Here is a 20,262-nt window from a genome sequence, read left to right on the forward strand (position 1 = left end):
GTGACCAAACACGGATGCGACCATCATGATGCTGTAAACAGAACCTGGATTCATCCGAAAAAAATGACGTTTTGTCGTTCGTGCACCCAGGTTCGTCGCTGAGTACACCATCGCAGGCGCTCTTGTCTGTGATGCAGCGTCAAGGGTAACCGCAGCCATGGTCTCCGAGCTGATAGTCCATGCTGCTGCAAACGTCGTCGAACTGTTCGTGCATTTGGTCGTTGTCTTGCAAACGTCCCCATCTGTTGACTCAGGGATCGAGACGTGGCTGCACGATCCGTTACAGCCTTGCGGATAAGATGCCTGTCATCTCGACTGCTAGTGATAGAAGAGCATTGGGATCCAGCACGGCGTTCCGTATTACCCTCCTGAACCCACAGAAACCATATTCTGCTAACAGTCATTGGATGGCGTCCAACGTGAGCGGCAATATCGTGATACGATAAACCGAAATAGCGATAGGCTACATTCCGACCTTTAGCAGAGTCGGAAACGTGATGATACGCATTTCACCTCCTTTCACGAGGCATCACAACAACGTTTCACCAGGCGACGCCGGTCAACTGCTGTTTGTGTATGAGAAATCGGTTGGAAACTTTCCTCATGTCAGAACGTTGTAGGTGTCGCCACCGGCGCCAACCTTGTGTGAATGCTCTGAAAAGCTAATAATTAGCATATCGCAGCATCTTCTTCCTGTCGGTTAAATTTCGCGTCTGTAGCACGTCATATTCGTGGTGTAGCAATTTTAATGGCCAGTAGTGTATTACGGGATACGACCTTGTAACATTTCTCAACATGGCCTTGCTGTGGTGGTACTGGGAGGGGCTGGCTAAAAGATATGGGAGAAAACAGTCGTTATTTATTTCCTGAGGACAAGCAACGCTACTGTTTGGACAACACTTTCTGAAATTCTGATAATAGCAGGGATGAAATACAGGGAGCGATACGTTACGTATTTGTAACTAGTACAGAAAGTAGACAGCAGTAATAAGACGAGAAATAAATAAACGGGAAGCCACTGTTAAGAAGGGAGGGAAAGGGTACTAGTCTCATCCCGATGTTATTCTGTTTGTAAACTGGACAAGCAGCAAACGATACCAAGCAGAATTTTGAAAAGGAAATGAAGGTTCCTGGATAATAAATAAAAATTTTGTGGATTCCTGATGATATATTGTTAAAGACGATTGGGGGTTTAGAAGAACAGTGAACAGAGTGGGTAGTGTCTTTAAAAGAGATTATAAGAGGAACATCAAAAAAAGTAAAACAAGAGTCATTGAGCATGACTGAACTAACTCAGGTGCTGATGAGAAAAATTGGGTTAAGAAATGAGAAAATAAAAGTATCAGATTAATTTTGCTATTTGGACAGTAAAATAAATGATGATGACCGAAGCAGAGAGCATATGGAATGTAGACTGGCAATAGCAAAAAGACATACTTGAAAAGCAGTAGTTTTCAACGTCTAAAATCAGTTTAATTGTGAGTTACTTTTGAATATATTTGTCTTGAGAACTGCCTTTTACAGAAGTGTAATGAGGACGATAAGTAGCTCAAACAAGAAATGATTAGGTGCTTTTAGAATTTGGTGCTATAGCAGACTAGTTGATAGGTCGAATAACAAATGAGGAGATGCGAATCTAGTTGGGGAAATAGAATTTTATGGCACAACTTGACAATCGGTTGATAGGACACATCTTGACGTATCAAGCAATTGTCAGTTTATTTATGGAATCAAATGTGGCTGATAAAAGTGGTAGAGGAGGACCAAGGCTTGAAGACGGTTAGCGTGTTAAAATGTACGTGTATTGCAGTTACTATGCGGGTTGTACAGCTCGACGGCCTTGTGTGGACAATGACGACCAAACCAACGACAATAAAATCACGGTGATGAGATCATAGTAATTTGAGATTATGTAGGTACTTTCGTTTTGTCATTCATTATGTGCAACATTCGCGAATGGAAAAAAAGGGGAAGTTAAGGATGGCACCACTAGGAGTGCCTTCTCCACATTCCGTAAGGTGTCACACTGCCTACAGTTGTACATAGAGGAGCAGAGCAAGATGGATGCAGGTGGTTTCATTATGTGTAGGAGTATTACGGAGAAGGGGCATGGCTGCTATTTTGATATCAAATTGATAAGTAAATCAATTAAATTGATCAATTAATTACCCCACCAACCACGTCCACCCACACCCCATATATGACGTCATGTGTTTTTCTTAGTCTGCACGTGGGTCCCAGACACCTCCTCCCTCCACGACCCCTCCCCCTCCCCCACTAACCCCATAAACAGGAATTTACAGTTTTGGTCGAATTTTGCCGGAAGCCGGCCAGTGTGGCCGAGCGGTTCTAGGAACCGCGCGACCGCTACGCTCTCAGGTTTGAATCCTGCCTCGGGCATAGATGTGTGTGAGGTCCTTAGGTTAGTTAGGTTTAAGTAGTTCTAAGTTCTAGGGGACTGATGACTTCAGATGTTTTTTTTTCCGGAACTTTGAATGAAGGTGGGAACCTCTTTGTCCCAGGGCTGTGCTGACATCCCACGCCACCCCTCAACCAGGAACTGTCGGGAAATTAAAAATGGCGTTACCTTTCTGGGACTCGAACCCTGGTTCTTCTGGACGGAAAGTCCCAGTGCACCTCCTAACACAATTATACCAGCAGAGGCTCTTGGAACTGGAGGAAAATTAAAAATGGCGGTGCCCTTTCAGATACTCAAAACTTGGTTCTTCTGGACAAAAAGCCCAAGTGCACCGCACCCTCCCACCCCCCCCCCTTACACAAGGAAACTGCACAGATGCAGGGGAGGAAGGTTGGATTAGTGTACTTTATTTATTTTGGTTGGGAAACTAAAGTATATATTGGTCCTAGCCACGTAATTAATCATACATAGCCGGCCGTTGTGGCCGAGCGCTTCTAGGCGCTTCAGTTCGGAACCGCGCTGCTGCTACGGTCGCAGGTTCGAATCCTGCCCCGGGCATGGATGTGTGTGTTGGCCTTAGCGTAAGTTAGTTTAAGTTTGTTTAAGTAGTGTGTAAGCCTAGATACTGATGACCTCAGCAGTTTGGTCCCATGGGAACTTAAACCAAGAAGGTACTGATCCGCACGCCAGTGGAAACAGCGCCCTGCGCCGCACCTCCTGGCAGACAGATTTCAGTGGCCCTCGTGAACGCGGAATTCGGCCATCGCTGGTCGGCCGCACTTCGGTCGCAGACCTCGAGCTCATCAGTACCAATAGGAAGACAATAATTAGCGTGCGTTATGGGAGTAGGAATAGTGTGCATACGTAATTGCTCGTAGCAGGCACAGAAGCAGAGCAGGCCACCTCACAACGAGAAGTTATATTTCTTTTAATTTTTAGAAATAAATAGTCCCATTAATCTGAAAGTATTATGTACAGATGACTTTGGACTCCAAGCAGTCGACACAAGAATACACGTGACATGCAGTTGTGTAATCCATCGCTCTAGAAGAACCTCTTGCCAGTGTAATAAAACACAAGGAAATTTCTGGTACGTCGAAAACGACGTTATAAGTAAGAAGAACGAAAAAACGTTTTACACACAGTTTATCAAAGGTTAACCGAGTCTGCTGGCAGTATAAATACAAGGCAGCGGGTGGTAGGGATGTTATTAACGTTGCATCATGTCTGTGTGGCCGGTTCTTGGCGCGTCTCTGGCGTCGCTGTGTGCGGGGCTGCTGGCATTCGGTGTCTGGCTGTGGGCCAGCCGGCAGCGGACGTCGGCGCCGGGTCCTCCCACTCTGCCCTTACTCGGAAACGTGCTACACTTCTACAAGCAGCCCGTCCTCTTGGACCGCTTTCGAGAACTGCACAAACGATATGGAGACGTATTCAGGTAGGCCAGTTTATATAGAGAATTACTGCCAATGGGCTACAAAATGGACTGACGTTGCGGAGGTGTGGGGACCAAATATCCGTCCGATAATCCATACTCATGTTTTCCGTGTTCCCGTGGATTATTTAAGATGAATGGCGGGATAAATTCCTTTGAAAACAACTCAACGAATTTCCTTCTCCTTCGTTGCCAATTCGGAGCATGTGTCCAGCCTCTAATGAGGCAGTCGCCCGTGAGGAGTTTCATCTTAATTTCTTTGCGTTTAAAGCGCTGATAAGCAATAAATTAATATCAGCGATAATACGTACAGCATTTGAAAGTCACTCCGTACCGAGTTATGGAGACATTAAAAGCTGTACATACACTCTGCTGGCTATAGCAACTGGAGAACGCAGCAGGGAAATGTGGAACTGCAGCAGCCAGTGGGAGCTGTTAGGCATCCACGACTTCATTGAGATACTAATGTTACGCTGGTGTTTCGTAGCTGGCGACTTTCATGCCTCGTACTGTGAGGTAAATGTTCTGAAATCTCTGTGAAGACATTCTTGTAAATAAGATTTTTGACTCCAGCTAAGGGTCTCTTCATGAGAATGAAATTTTGTTCAAACCTGTAAAATAATACATAGAAAATTCAATATGACGAAAAGCACATTAACACAAGATCACAAATGTCATGATATACAAACGATACTTCCGTAAAATTACATTGTGAAAAACCAGTGATCAGAAACTAAATCAGCTATGCTCAAGTCAAAGATAAAATAAAACGTTTCAGCCTTTGCCATGTGCCCCTAGCCAGGAGCAACTTCAGACTGATCGGCTTAGTGACTCACCTTCCTGCCACGAAATCAATATAAGTAGCGCCACCTATTGGGCGTGGAGAGTGGCGTGTACCCATTTGAAAACATTATAACAGAAATAATTGAACACCCAACAGTTTCAAAAATCAAAATATAATGGAACAGAGCTTAATGTATTTTGCAAAATACACAGCAGTCAAGCACATTAAGTATATCCATAAGCCATCTATTATGCTTTACAGAAATTGCTGTTACGTAAAGAACAGAATGATATAGAAAAATTTTACAAACAGGTGTACAGTCCATAAAATATATATATGAAGGTAACTCTAGTAGCACATGTCTATGAGTTTCGACGAAAACGTTTCAGAACCAGAGGCAGGAAAATATAGTAAAAAAAGAAGAATCAAAATTCCGCAAGCAGTAGATTGGAACTACTGAAAAAGTTTTGGTGCCTAGTTGTAACTGTTCATTGAGGATGAGGCCATCGTTCTTAAAAATATGCTTCAAAATCTCCAGGTCTTCGAATATATCGATACTGTGACGTCTCTTTCCTCTATGTAAAACAGAATTTTCTTTAACGCATTTCGGTCTGTGTCCGGAAATTAACAGGAGATCAGAAAAAGTGGTATTGTATACATTAATACCTCTTTCTCCCAATAAATTTTCCTTTTACGTGACACAAGAAGACTTTCCAGTTTGTCCTGTATACTAAGCGGGACACGTATCACAAGTGATTTTATACATTCCTGATTTGTGTATATGAGCAACTGTGGATCTGAGATACTGACAGAATTTTTTGCACGTTATTGTTCGTTGAAAAGGTAACTTCGAATCCATACTTTTTAATCGGAAGAAGACGAATTTTATATGAAATAGGCCCAAAAATGGAATCCAGAAAACATGTTTGTACCGGTTACCTTAATAAACAGCACTGCTACCTAATGTGGTCACTATAGCGTCAGTTTCAACTTTGAAGATCTTGTCAGCGAACGTGGCATCATAGCCGTTATTATCACATTCATCTATTCACTGAGCATGTCACGTGACATATTTACAGAAACTTCATGTTAAATGGCTGAATGTAAAGATAGTTCCTTATGGGAATGAGGATGCACTGAACTAGTGAGCATAATTTGACTTGTATTAGTGCCTTTCCGAAACTTTCTAAAAGAAACTGACTTTGTCAGCAGTAGTACTAAAGTTCAAGTAATTGAGCTGACGCTCTTTGTTTTCTAATTCACAAGTGAAGCCGAATTTTTCTTGAAGACTATTAAAAATTTCAAACAAATGCTGAATTCGTTCTGGGGAACCACTGTACCGCTGTATATGGTTAAAATATTATCTACGTATCGACCATAAGACGTAACAGCAGCTAAAAAATTATTGAAGGAATTCTCTTCCTGTGAATTAATGAAAATATCAGCCAAGAGGCCTGCCAGCGGGTTAAGCATTTCCAGGCCGTCAGGCTGATGGTTTAGTTTAGCACTGAAAACAAAATAGTTGTATTATACTATTAGTCTTAACAAACGAATTAAGTCAGTGATTTGCACATCAGAAATACATTTTTAAAAAATGCATAGGTTTTTTCAACATTATCAATTATTCTATGATCTTTTACTTTAATACAAACGTTCATAATATCTAATGAAAACAATTAAATTACTTGGTCAAAATGGAGATATTCCATTTTACTGGCTAGATTTTTACGATTTATGACAGAATAATTATTCTGAAAAACAAAGAATTTATTATTTGTTCCTGAAGAAACCTTGCTAACTCACGATATTCACTGTTCTTACTGTTCACAATCGGACATATAGGTTGGTGACTTTTATGTACTTTAAACTGGGAACGGAAGTTTGGGGCCTATAGATTCATATTAATAAGCTATCTACTATGAAACTGTTCAAGTAAATGCCCAGCACTGTGAACAGCAAGCCAAATTTCTTTTTCTATCATGGAGGTCCGATCCTCATCTAGCTCTGAAACGTTATTCTGCTCAAAGAATTGTAATGTTTCAGAGACATATTCGTTCTGAGTAGCAATGAATATAGCATTCCCTTTATCAGACTTCGTTACATTGCCATTGTTTCCTGTTAGCATGACATTAACATTTTTAATCAATTTTTTATCACATTCATACTGACATTTTTTAAAAAATAGTTCATACATCATGATCCGTCCTCATTTATCGAGCATCGTCTAAAGCTATCAAGGCCTATTTTAGTATCCAAAACGATATTTTCTACAACATTTTTATCTGACAGGTAAGACACTACATAGTGTTTAAGCCATTTTTTGAACAAGGCAGTTTCTTCTGGTGCAAAGTCTATTTCAGTCTTATCCAGAATTCTGAAGAAAAATTTATGCTCAGACCTTTGAAAACTAATATTACGATTAGCCAGTTTCCTCATATGTCCTTTTTCAATACAATTCTTAAAGTTATCCAATCAATCATTGAAAAAGTCCCAAAATGCATCAATCTGAAAATTAAAATGTAAGCTAAAAAGTTTAGTGAGCTCAAAATACAAATATACTCCTGTTTATTTAATCGCTCCTTTTACCTGTGTAAAGCAATAATTTTGTAGGAAATATTTTTTGGAACCAGGCACTGAAAAGTTTTTGGATCTTTCAAGCACTGTCTGATGTTAGAATGGAATTTAACATAACTTGGCAAAAGTACCTTTTCTTCCGAATGGTTATTAAAATTAACAGCTGTACCTGTGTTTAAGAATTTTCTTCTTACATCTTTGTACTTTGACATATCTTAGACGCCTGTCCGGTAGAAGTATTACAGTTTTAAGAATGGCTGGTACTCAGCAACCTTAAACCTTCAACATAGGATTTTACAGCCAACCGGTTGCAAACAACTGTTTGGTACTTTGTACTAGGTTTCGATACTTACCAAGGCTGTCTTCATCAAACTGAAATTTTGTTAAACCCTGTAAAATAATACATAGAAAATTTAGTATGACAAACAACACATTAACACAAGATGACAACTGTCGATATGTACTAAGGCTTCTGATGTAAAATTACATTGCGGAAAACTAATCTTCGGAAATTACAGCAGCTATGCTCAATTCAAAAATAGAATAAAATATTTCAGCCTTTGCCACGTGCCCCTAGCTAGGAGCAACTGCAGACTGTTCGGCCCAGTGGCTCACATTCCTGCTACGCCACCTATCGGTCGTAGAGAGTGACGTGTGACCATTTGAAAACATTATAACAGAAATACTTGAACACGCAACAGTCTCAAAAATAAAAAATATAAGGGAAGAGAGATTAATGTATCCAGAATGAGATTTTCACTCTGCAGCGGAGTCTGCGATGATATGAAACTTTCTGGCAGATTAAAACTGTGTGCCGGACCGAGACTCGGACTCGGGACCTCTGCCTTTCGCGGGCAAGTCCTCCATCAACTGAGCTACCTAAGCACGACTCCCGACACCTCCTCACAGCTTAAATTCTGCCAGTACCTCGTCTCCTACCTTCCAAACTTCACAGAAGCTCTTCTGCGAACCTTGCAGAACTAGCACTCCTCGAAGAAAGGATAATGTGGGGAGTTCGAGTCTCGGTACGGCACACAGCTTTAATCTGCCAGGAAGTTTCAGAGCTGAATGTATTTAGGAAAATACGCAGTAGTCAAGCACGTTAAGTATCTCCATAAGCCATCTCTTATGCTTTACAGAAATTACTATTACGTAAAGAACATAATAACATAGAAAAATTTTACAAGCAGGTGTACAGTCCATAAAATACATATATGAAGGTAACTCTAATAGCACATGTCTATGAGTTTCGACGAAAACGTTTCAGATCCTGAGGCAGGAAAATATAGTAAAAATAGAGGAATCAAAATTCCGCAAGCAGTAGATTGGAACTACTGAAAAAGTTTTGGTGCCTAGTTGTAACTGTTCATTGAGGACGAGGCCATCGTTCTTAGAAATATGCTTCAAAATCTCCAGGTCTTCGAATACATCGAGACTATGACGTCTCTTTCCTCTATGTAAAACGGAAATTTCTTTAACGCATTTAGGTCTGTGTCCGGAAATTAACAGGTGATCAGCAAAAGTGGTATTGTATACATTAATACCTCTTTCCCCCAATAAATTTTCCTTTTACGTGACACTAGAAGACATTCCAGTTTGTCCTGTATAATAAACGGGACACGTATCACAAGTGATATTATACATTCCTGATTTGTGTATAGGAGCAACTGTGAATCTGAGATACTGAAACAGAATTTTTTGCAAGTTATTGTTCGTTGAAAAGGTAACTTTGAATCCATAATTTTTTAATCAGAAGATGACGAATTTTATACGAAATAGGCCCAAAATTGGAATCCAGAAAACATGTTTGTACTGGTTACAGTAGGAAATAGCATTGCTACCTAATTTGGTCACTATAGTGTCGGTTTTAACATTGAAGATCTTGTCAACGAACATGGCAACATAGGCGTTATTATCATCTTCATCTATTCATTAAGCACATCACATAAAAAAGGTACAGGAACTTCACAATGAATGGCTGAATGGAAAGATAGTTTCTTATGGGAATGAGGATGCACTGAACTAGTGGGCACAATTTTGCCTGTCTTAGTGGATTTTCTTTGTCAACAGTAATATTATTGTCCAAGTAATTAAGCTGACGGTCGTTGCTTCGTAATTCACAAGTGAAGAAGAGTTTTTCTTGAAGCCTATTAAAAAATTTGGAACAAATACGTAATTACTTCTGGGGAACCACTTTATATGATCAAAATGTGTTCTAGGTACCGAGTATAAGAATAGGCCATTGCTATTTGCATTCTGACGTTTAATTCTCTTTCCCTGTCCTTTTCATCCAGTGGAATTGCGTTAGGTCTGTGTACCATCGTTTTGTATACAGCTTTCTTGCGTACATGTGGCTGACATGGTATGGCAGAGATAGTGTTTTCCTGTTTACCTTGAAACTGTGATTGCTGGTTTTGTTTTCTGTGCATAAATCTAGAAAGCTAGTCCTATTATTTTTTGTATTCAGCTGTGAATTTTATTATTTTGAGTACATTGTTACACTACTTAATGATGCTACTGGTGTTTTTGGTGCCACCTCTGAGTAAAATGTGGGTATCATCTGCATGTCTTTTGTGGTGTACTATGTCTTTTAAGCAGGTTTCCTGACTGCTAAATATATTCTGATCTAAGTGCTTCATGAAACTGTCCCCTATTGTGCCAGATATCGAGGAGCTCATGTCTAGCCCATATGATTGTTGAGAAATGATACCATTGAATGTACAGTTATTGTTGTTGAGGATTATTTCTTGCAGCTCCATAAATTCAGTAATTTCAGCTTGTGATCATTTCTTGTGCTTTAGTAAATTGTTCTTTATTACTGCTATATCTTATTTAGCCAGGATATTGGAATATAAGCTTGAAGTTCCTAGTGGTATAAAATGGACATCATTCTGAATGTTTATGTCTTTTATTTAAGTAATTAGTGTGTTTCTTTACCGTATATGTTGTTTCCAGTGCGATATCATTTCTAGGAACTGACTGATGTTGTGAGATAGTTCGTATGCCCAGCTATCATACTTTTAACTACAGGACTTACAGGATTTCCTTCCTTGTTTACCTAAGGCTGAGGTCTGAATAGGTAAGCTTTAGCATTCATTCAGGTGATGTATTTCTTTATCTATTCAGTCATCAGGAAATGTGTTTTCAATAACTATGTTTTGAGTTTGTTATGGAACTCTTTTGTTGGTTCTTTGTTTAATTGTATGATACTGTTTTCTGTGAAGAATTTAAGAATTTTATCAATATATTCATTCCTTTCATAACGACAATTGTGTGTCTTTTATCTGATTTTAAGTTTAGCACCTGATTTTTCCTAAGATTTTTGTTAATACTGCTTGATCTTTCTGAATCATTTTGTATGTGGCTATGTTTATCTTCCTATCTCACTACCACCCTTTCGAAACGTTTCTTGTCATGATTAAATTGTGGGTGAGTAACTGTCATAATATTTTACAAATATTTCGAACGGATGAAATTACTAATTCTGTAAAAGAATGTTTGACTTATACCTCTCTTAATGATTTGCTTGAAGCAGAAATTAAATGGTGCTTTACTGTACCGTAGCTCCAGTTTCTCGTTAAGTGGCTGACTGGACCAATGTGCAAACCAGAAGAAGACAATGGTTTGATGTTTCAAATGATGTCTTACATAGTAAAGGACTTTGTGACTCTAACCACCCTTAGACCCCACTTTGATTCATTCTTTGTTACTTATCTCTGTAACCATTTTAATACGTAACATAATTTTCATCGTATTAACAGAAAAATGTATTTTAAAAAGTTATACTAAAAAAAATTAGACTATATTCCACGTTCTCTAAGTCACAACCGTTAAAATTATTCTCCTCTGAGGTGGTGAATATTAAGATGGTGCTCATGAAATGCATGTTCAAAGTTAGCTGTTTGTTCTCGTGTACGTCTAAAATATATATTAGCAGAGTAAATGAAGTGAAAGTAAGCTTTTTGTATCGTTATTACCAACTTATGAATGGTCGTTACGTGAAAGAACGCATTTCTCGACTTGTGCTTTCATCCCCCGCATCAGCTTCCATGGATATTACTTTGGCGAGTAGGATGACACTAATAAATCGTGGGCCAATAAATAATAATCTAATGCCGCAGAATGAAATTACGACTTGGTACCAACCATGTGTCGTACAGTGACTTCGAGGCGAGCGTATAGAATTCTGTTACGTTACACGTATGGTTTGATTTACACTGACTCAGTACTGAGGCATGGTAGGCCTACTGTATGGAATCTGCTGTACATATTTATAATACAAGCTGAAGCTTGGGGAGAGTCTCAGGACTGGTCGGAATCCTTTTGCGCGAATGCCTAAATGAAACCTTAATTTATGGTGCGATTGTTTATTCCTTAAAACACGGTACACTGATTTCTATATGCGGTATATAATGGCAGTCAGCGCATAACAACAACAACGTGCTGTCCCCAAAGCAAAGTACGTAAGTACGTCAGTACTCAGCCAGTAACTAGTATGGGTGTTTTAACTCCAGGAAGAACTAAGCTGATCACAGTGATAACAGAAAAGTTGTTACTCTGTCTCATTCCTCACAAACACACACACACACACACACACACACACACACACACACACACACACACACACACACATGCGAAAGCGTACATGAAAACATACATAAATAGTAGCTACCCTTCACTGCTGTAACACTGGTGACAGATTTTTGGAGTTCCACTGTCTAACGAAGAATTGTTAAGCTTAGAGGCTGCTATTAAATCCACAGATCATTGTAGAACGAAATAAAAACAACAAAAGCTTCCCTAACGTTGTTGTTGTAGTTTTCATTCAAGAGACTGGTTTGACGCAGCTCTCTATGCTACTCTATCTGTGCAAGGTTCTTCATCTCCCAGTACCTACTGCAACCTACATCCTTCTAAATCTGTTTAGTGTATCTCTTGGTCTCCCTATACAATTTTTACCCTCCACGCTGCCCTCCAATACTGAATTGGTGATCCCTTGATGCCTCAGAATATGCCCTACCAAACGATCCCTTCTTCTAGTCAAGTTGTGCCACATATTTCTCTTCTCTCCAATTCTAGTCAATACCCCCTCATTACTTATATGATCTACCCATCTAATCTTCAGCATTGTGGTTATCACTGTTAGCATTCAACCGCGATTCTTATACATATATTTTAACAACGCGTTTCAAGAGACAATGCTCCCATCATCAGGTTGTAAAATCTATGTCATGAAATTAAACGGACTAAAAAGACAAAATACCACACAAATAGTTGGAAAGTCCATAGAATAAAACAGAATTAAAAGTATATTGGACTGTGGGTCCTCGTCTTACATTGAAGTTGTTGACACCAGTCGATGGCCGTTCCATAGCTACCAAATATGCTGTCGCACTGTGCCGGCTCGGGAGCTGTTGTGGACTGACGTGCCTAGGTGTTGTGGCGTGGTTACAGCCGTGTGCTTGACGGTCACGCTATGCCATTGGGCGCCTGATTTCCTTATTGCATTGGTCTGCTATTGTTAGCCTCCCGCCACTCCATCAGTGACATGCTACAAGTTTAAAGTCGCATACCTACCCTAAAATAATTCTAAAAACCCGCTAAAATATCTCATTTCCTTAAAATTATCTTGTGCATTTAGCATATTGCTTTGTTTCTTTTCATGGATAGCTATCTCGAATTCCTCTAGTAAATCAAGTTTCCTCCCTTTCTTTTCTACATGGAATATTTCTACGTTGTCTTCTATGCTCTTAAGGGGATGGCCTGTTTCATATATATGGTTCGCAACAGCTGATTTGTCATAATTTCCTAACTTGAGCGCATCTTTATGTTCTTTATACCGGATCGCGAATGATCTTCCTGTCTGCCCTATATATTTTGCATCACAAGTTCTGCACTGAATCTTATAAACTCCCGATCTTTCAAACTTATTTCCCTTCTCGCCAATATCGTGCTTAAGGATATACCTCACTAGGTTATTAGTCTGAAAAGCCATAGTTCCTGAAATGCTGGACCTCATGGCAAACCCATCGTCCTGAATATAAAATTTGTTATTAAACGTAAAATAATTAGAACTTGTAATGAGCTGTAGGAGTTCAATAAATTCAATTGTCTCTTGCGTTGAAATTTTACCGTATTTAAGGAAATTTCTCTTAATCATTTCTATAGTTTCGTTAACCGGAACACTGGAGTATAAGTTCTTAACATCCAACGAAACCAAACGGGAAGTGTCAGTGACTTGCGTATCTTTAATTTCATCCATCAAGGACATTTTTATCAATGACCTTGAAGATAAAGTTCCAAATTCTGACGGTAAAATTATGGATAAAATTGTTTATTACAAACTTTATGTAGACGACACTCTGTTACTTGTCGATGGTTCCGCGAGGACATTGAGCAAGTAGAAAAAAAGTTCAACGACGCACATAATAAAATAGAATTTACCGTGGAGTATGAAACTGACAATTGTTTACAGTTCCTGGACATGAATATAAAAAAGCAGGGCAACAAACATGCGTTCTCCGTTTATAGAAAACAAACTACGACTGATGCCGTGATCCCGAATGATTCATGCCATCCGCAGGCTTGTAAAGAAGCTGCTTTCCGTAGTCTCGTGCATAGGGCAGTCAATATACCTATGAGCGAAAAAGATAGGGAGACTGAAATTAATACCGTTAAGAGAATAGCGATGAATAACGGTTACAGAATAGATATGGTTAAAAAACTGTTACGGAAAAGTAATAAGCGCAAAAAGAATAAACCTGATGGAGAGAAAATGAAAATTATCACGATGCCATACTACGGAACAGTCTCACAAAAGATAGCAAATATTTTTTAGCCATAAGATGTTAAAATAGCTTTTCAGACTAATAACCTAGTGAGGTATAGCCTTAAGCACGATATTGGCGAGAAGAGAAATAAGTTTGAAAGATCGGGAGTTTATAAGATTCAGTGCAGAACTTGTTATGCAAAATATATAGGGCAGACAGGAAGATCATTCGCGATCCGGTATAAAGAACATAAAGATGCGCTCAGGTTAGGAAATTATGACAAATCAGCTGTTGCGAACTATATATAAGAAACAGGCCATCCCCTTAAGAGCATAGAAGACAACGTAGAAATATTGCATGTAGAAAAGAAAGGGAAGAAAGTTGATTTACTAGAGGAATTCGAGATAGCTATCCATGAAAAGAAACAAAGCAATATTCTAAATGCACAAGATAATTTTAAAGAAATGAGATGATTTTTAGCGGGTTTTTAGAATTATTTTAGGGTAGGTATGCGACTTTAAACTTGTAGGATGTCACTGACGGAGTGGCGAGAGGCTAACAATAGCAGAACAATGCAATAAGGAAATCAGGCGTCCAATAGCATAGCATTACCGTCAAGCACACGGCTGTAACCACGCCACAACACCTAGGCACATCAGTCCACAACAGCTCCCGAGCCGGCACAGTGCGACAGCATATTTGGTAGCTATGGGACGGCCATCGACTGGTGTCAACAACTTCAATGTAAGACGAGGACCCACAGTCCAATATACTTTTAATTCTGTTTTATTCTATGGACTTCCCAACTATTTGTGATGGTATTTTGTCTTTTTAGTCCGTTTAATTTCATGACATAGATTTTACAACCTGATGATGGGAGCATTGTCTCTTGAAACGCGTTGTTAAAATATATGTATAAGAATCGCGGTTGAATGCTAAGAGTGATAACCAGTCTAACGACAACTGCTACCTCGACTCCATAATGGATTAAATTAAATCTTCAGCATTCTTCTGTAGCACCACATTTCAAAAGCTTCTATTCTCTTCTTGTCGAAACTATTTATCGTCCATGTTTCACTTCCGTACACGGCGACACTCAATACAAATACTTTCACAAACGACTTTCTGACACTTAAATCTATACTCGATGTTAACAAATTTCTCTTCTCCAGAGACGCTTTCCATACCATTGCCAGTCTACATTTTATATCCTCTCTACTTCGACCATCATCAGTTACTTTGCTCCCCAAATAGCAAACCTCATTTACTACTTTCAGCGTCTCGTTTCCTGATCTAATTCCCGCTGCATCACACGATTTAATTCTACTACATTCCATTATCCTCGCTTTGCTTTTGTTGATGTTCATCTTATATCCTCCTTTCAAAACACTGTTCATTCGGTTCGGCTGCTCCTCCACGTCCTTTCCTGTCTCTGGCAGAATTACAATGTCATCGGCGAACCTCAAAGTTTTTATTTCTTATCCATTGATTTTTCTTTTGTTTCCTTTACTGCTTCCTCAATATATAGATTGTCTCACTCCCTTCCCAACCACTGCTTCCCTTTCATGTCCCTAGACTCTTATGACTGTCATATGGTTTCTGTACAAATTGCAAATAGCCTTTCACTCCCTGTATTTTACTCCTGCCACCTTCAGAATTTGAAAGAGAGTATTCCAGTGAACATTGTCAAACGCTTCCTCTAAGTTTACAAATGCTAGAAACGTAGGTTTGACTTTCCTTAATCTATTTTCTAAGACAAGTCGTAGGGTCAGTATTGCCTCACGTGTTCCAATATTTCTACGGAATCCAAACTGATCGTCCCCGAGGTCGGCTTCTACCAGTTTTTCCATTCGTCTGTAAAGAGTTAACGTTAGTATTTCACAGTCGTGGCTTATTAAACTGATAGTCACATCTGTCAACACCTGTTTTCTTTGGAATTGGAATTATTATACTCTTCTTGAAGTCTGAGGGTATTTCGCCTGTCTCATACATCTTGCTCACTAGATGGTAGAGTTTTGTTAGGCCTTGCTCTCCCAAGGCTGCCAGTAGTTCTAATGGAATGTTGTCTACTCCAGTGGTATTGTTTCGACACAGGTCTTCCAGTACTCTGTCAAACTCTTCACGTATTATCATATCTCCCATTTCATCTTCATCTAAATTCTCTTCCATTTCTATAATATTGTCCTCAAGAACATCTCCCTTGTATAGACCCCCTATATACTCCTTCCACCTTTCTACTTTCCCTTCTTGGCTTAGAACTGGGTTTCCATCTAAGCTCTTGATATTCATGCAAGTGGTTCTCTTTTCTCCAAAGGTATCTTTAATTTTCCTGTAGGCAGTATCTATCTCACCCCTAGTGATATGCGCCTCTACATCCTTACATTTGTCCTCTAGCCATCCCTGCTCAGCCATTTTGCACTTCCTGTAGATCTCATTTTTGAGACGTTTGTATTCCTTTTTGCCTGCTTTATTTACTGCAATTTTATAATTTCTCCTTTCGTCAATTAAATTCGGTATCTTTTTTGTTACCCAAGGATTTCTATTAGCCCTCCTCTTTTTATCTACGTCATCCTCTGCTGCCTTCACTATTTTATCTCTCAAAGCTACCCATTCTTCTATTGTATTTCTTTCCCCTATCATTTTCAGTCGTTCCCTAATGCTCTCCCTGAAACTCTCTACAATCTCAGGTTCTTTCCGTTTATCCAGGTCCCATGTCCTCAAATTCCACTTTTTTGCACTTTCTTCAGTATTAATATACAGTTCATAACCAATTGATTGTGGTCAGAGTCCACATCTGCCTCTGGAAATGTCTTACAATTTAAAACCTGGTTTCTCAAAGATGGCTGGCCGGTTCTAGGCGCTTCAGTCTGGAACCGCGTGACTCCTACGGTCCCTGCCTTGGGCATGGATGAGTGTGATGTCCTTAGGTTAGTTAGGTTTAACTAGTTTTAGGGGACTGATGACCTCAGATATTTAAGTCCAGTAGGCCTCAGAGCCATTTGAGCCAGCAAAGACGTGCCTGGAGGCGCCCCAGATGGCTGTGGGATACTAACTACACTGTCTTCAGTCGTACATCCTGACAACCAACAGTGATTGTTTTGGGTGTCATTTCATTTCGTATCAGGACCCCTCTGGCTATTGTCTGTCTCACCTTTATGGCACAGCGATGCCTCGATGACAGTCTATTCTCCATTTTGTTGCCTTTCATGGCAAGCCATCCTACACTTAAATGTCAGCAAGATCATACACACCCTCACACAGCGAGAGTTTCTGTTGGTTGTCTTCATGCTTCCAAACCCTACCTTGAACAGCAAGTTCACTTGCTCTCTCCTAAACTGCTAGCGTCTGGAGCATTATGGGAAAGACCCCCCCCCCCCAACCAGCTCGCTATTTTGAAGATATAATGCGCCAGTTGGATGGTATTTGTCACTGTATTCATCAGTAGGTCACCCAACAACTCTGTCAATCAAAAAATGTAGTGAGACAAAGCTGGCTCTGGCAGCTTTGTTTGTGCAGGTTGCATATATTCAGGGGCAAGCATGCACTCAGGGACAAATCATCACCTTTCCCTTCCCCTTAGCCTATTGTTATGCAACTGATTTATGACCCCCTGATGACTGATTTATGACTCCTTGATAATAATCCCTCCTAGTGAGAAACCGCCAACCCTCCTCTGTCCTCCTCTCCCACACTTCTCACCAGTTCAGATCAGAGTCTCTTTTCCACCTCCTAGGAAATCCCCTCAGGTCTCCCATCTCCCAACAGGCGTGCAGGAATGCTACATCCATGCACATCATTGTGACATCAGAGGAATACAAAGATGTTTTCTCAGTTGCATCAGTCAGTGGAAGAATCATTAATCATCAACAGCAGTTGAGATGCTGTGCCTCTATCTCACAGAAGAAGGATAAAAGTAAGTACATGTGGTTTACTAATATGTCTCTGTTCAATTCCATGTCTTTGTATGTGGATCCTTATTGTTTCGTCTTCTTTGTACAGCGATCTCTGGTAAGTTCAGACCTGCGGCATCCCCCAACATATCCAGACCTGCAGCAACCTCTGGTACGTCCAGGCTAGCAGCAGCCACTGCTGGCTCATCAGAACCTGCACAAACTCCACCTCTCAGCATGAGCAGTGGCAGTAGCACCATGGGATCTTGTAGTGCACCTGATCAGCATGTTGGAGCAGGACAACGAGCAGCTATTACCCATTCTGTCGGCAATTTGTGTAATTAAGGCACCCAGACACTCCCAACGTTCAGAAGAACTGTGCTGGGGGCCTACACCACTGGTGTAGGGCAGTGCTATTCTCCAACGTATGGAACATTGGAGAACATACCCACATTTTTGATGTGGAGGATGGGAAGGTGCCGTTCTATCCCAGTGATCTACTGCTTTTCACTTCTACTTATAATTTAGCAGCTAGTCATTCGAAGTGCTTAAATACTGGTATAAGAAGCATCATTAGACAGTTATTGGCATGTTGTGTTAGGAACTGAAAACACATTGAGAATTGTTAAAAAGCAGTTTAAAGAGATGGAATGCAGTTGTGTAGAACCTTACATCAGTCAGCGGATGACCTTCAAATATTCTTCATCTCATCTGTCTCTGGACAGTTTACTGTGCTGGCTATAACATTATTGCAGAATGGCGTGACACTCATAGTGAGATCTGGAGGTCGACTCATACATCTGCGACACTCCACTGTCACAAACTTGTTTGGCCTACAGATGATGCTGTCCTTTGTGTTAGAAAGACTAAACTGTGGATTGCTGCGTTTCAAAACTGTGCCGCACTGGATTAGCTGAGGGTCTAAGGCGCTGCTGTCATGGACTGGGCGGCTGGTCCAGGCGGAGGTTCGAGTCCTCCCTCGGGCATGGGTGTGTGTCTTTGTCCAGGGATAATTTAGGTTAAGTAATGTGTAAGCTTAGGGACCTTAGAAGTTAAGTCCCATAATATTTCACACACATTTTTTTAAAACTGTGTAAAAAGATATTGTGAACTATTTCCATACGTACAGCATACAGGCAGACGATTTAGAGCGTGGTGTCAAAAGATGAAGCTAAAAAAACACCCATCAGCTTGAGAAAAATACAAGCTGAGTTCTGTGCATGCCAGAAACCTTCATATGCAAAATACTGTACTGTTGCGATTGAATTAGGATTTGTAATGATGTATACCACTGCTGATGTAAATAAATAAATTTTATCTTAAATTTTTGTTGTCTTTCTTATTTAACTACCCGATCATTATATGACATAAGGCATTGTATCTGAATCTGTAATATGACTTCGTTTTAGTGGCTAAACATAATGTTATTATAATTAATATGAGTGTTAATTGTCTCTATAAAAGCCCATTGTGCACCAAAACACGATGTAGTTAGTATCATGGCAAGGTGGGTGAAACATCAGTACCTTGTTGTAAGGGACTCGTCATGTGATGGTGCGGAAGAAGACGAGAAGAAGAAGAAGAAGAAGAGTGGGAAACTCCTACCTCATATATATACAAGCAATAATTGTAGCTCCATCCAACTGCTGGAAGGCAAATGTTGTAATGTCACCAAAAACACAACCAGATGGAGTCCACCTTGGGCATGTTTGTGTATTTTCAAAACCACTATTTGAGACGAAGGACGAGTTACTGAATAATATATTGCAAGTCGTAATGGGTGTAATATACATGACATTCAGTCAAAGCAGTCAAATACCTCTACCAGAAAAAGTAAATCAAAACCGTGTTAATATTTGACGATGTTGCTGTGGAAGACCAGAATCAAATTCTACGATATTTCTGTTTTGGTCATCATAAAGGTGTTGACGTATTTTATTTGAGTCAAACATATTGCATAATCCCAAAACGGTTGGTAAGTTATAATGCAAAACTGATTATAGCTTCCAAACAATATAATTTGGCTTTCAAACACATATACTGGTCACATATAGGAACTGACATGTCGTTATACCGTAATGTTATATGGTATAATTTTTTGGTGTTATTCATCAAACCAATCTAAAGTTTTCCAGGCACAAAAGCATACAATAAGAGGGATATGTGGTTTGAACTCAAGAACACCCTGCAGAGGCCTGTTTAGGGAACTAAGGATACTAACTATTACTTCCGAATATATTTATTCCTTAATGAAAATTGTCGTTTCGTATATCACTTTTTCAAATCATCAGCCCAGTTCATGAATCAGTACTAGAAATAAGAATAATCTTCATAACGATTTAAAGTCACTTACTCTGGTACAGAAAAAGAGTTGATTGTTCAGGAACACACAT

At 39.7% G+C, this 20,262-nt stretch overlaps 1 protein-coding gene across 1 annotated transcript in view; it reads left to right on the top strand.

Annotated features, from left to right (window-relative positions):
• The first annotated feature begins 3,642 nt into the window (after window positions 1-3,642).
• LOC126176358 (cytochrome P450 4g15-like) overlaps window positions 3,643-20,262 on the top strand; it is a 224,741-nt gene continuing 208,121 nt past the window's right edge. The window contains exon 1 of the mRNA XM_049923512.1: window positions 3,643-3,854. Within this exon, the coding sequence (XP_049779469.1) occupies window positions 3,643-3,854 (212 nt within the window). The remainder of the gene's footprint in view (window positions 3,855-20,262) is intronic.

The sequence above is a fragment of the Schistocerca cancellata genome, chromosome 3, assembly GCF_023864275.1.
Source record: "Schistocerca cancellata isolate TAMUIC-IGC-003103 chromosome 3, iqSchCanc2.1, whole genome shotgun sequence".
NCBI classification, from domain to species: domain Eukaryota; kingdom Metazoa; phylum Arthropoda; class Insecta; order Orthoptera; family Acrididae; genus Schistocerca; species Schistocerca cancellata.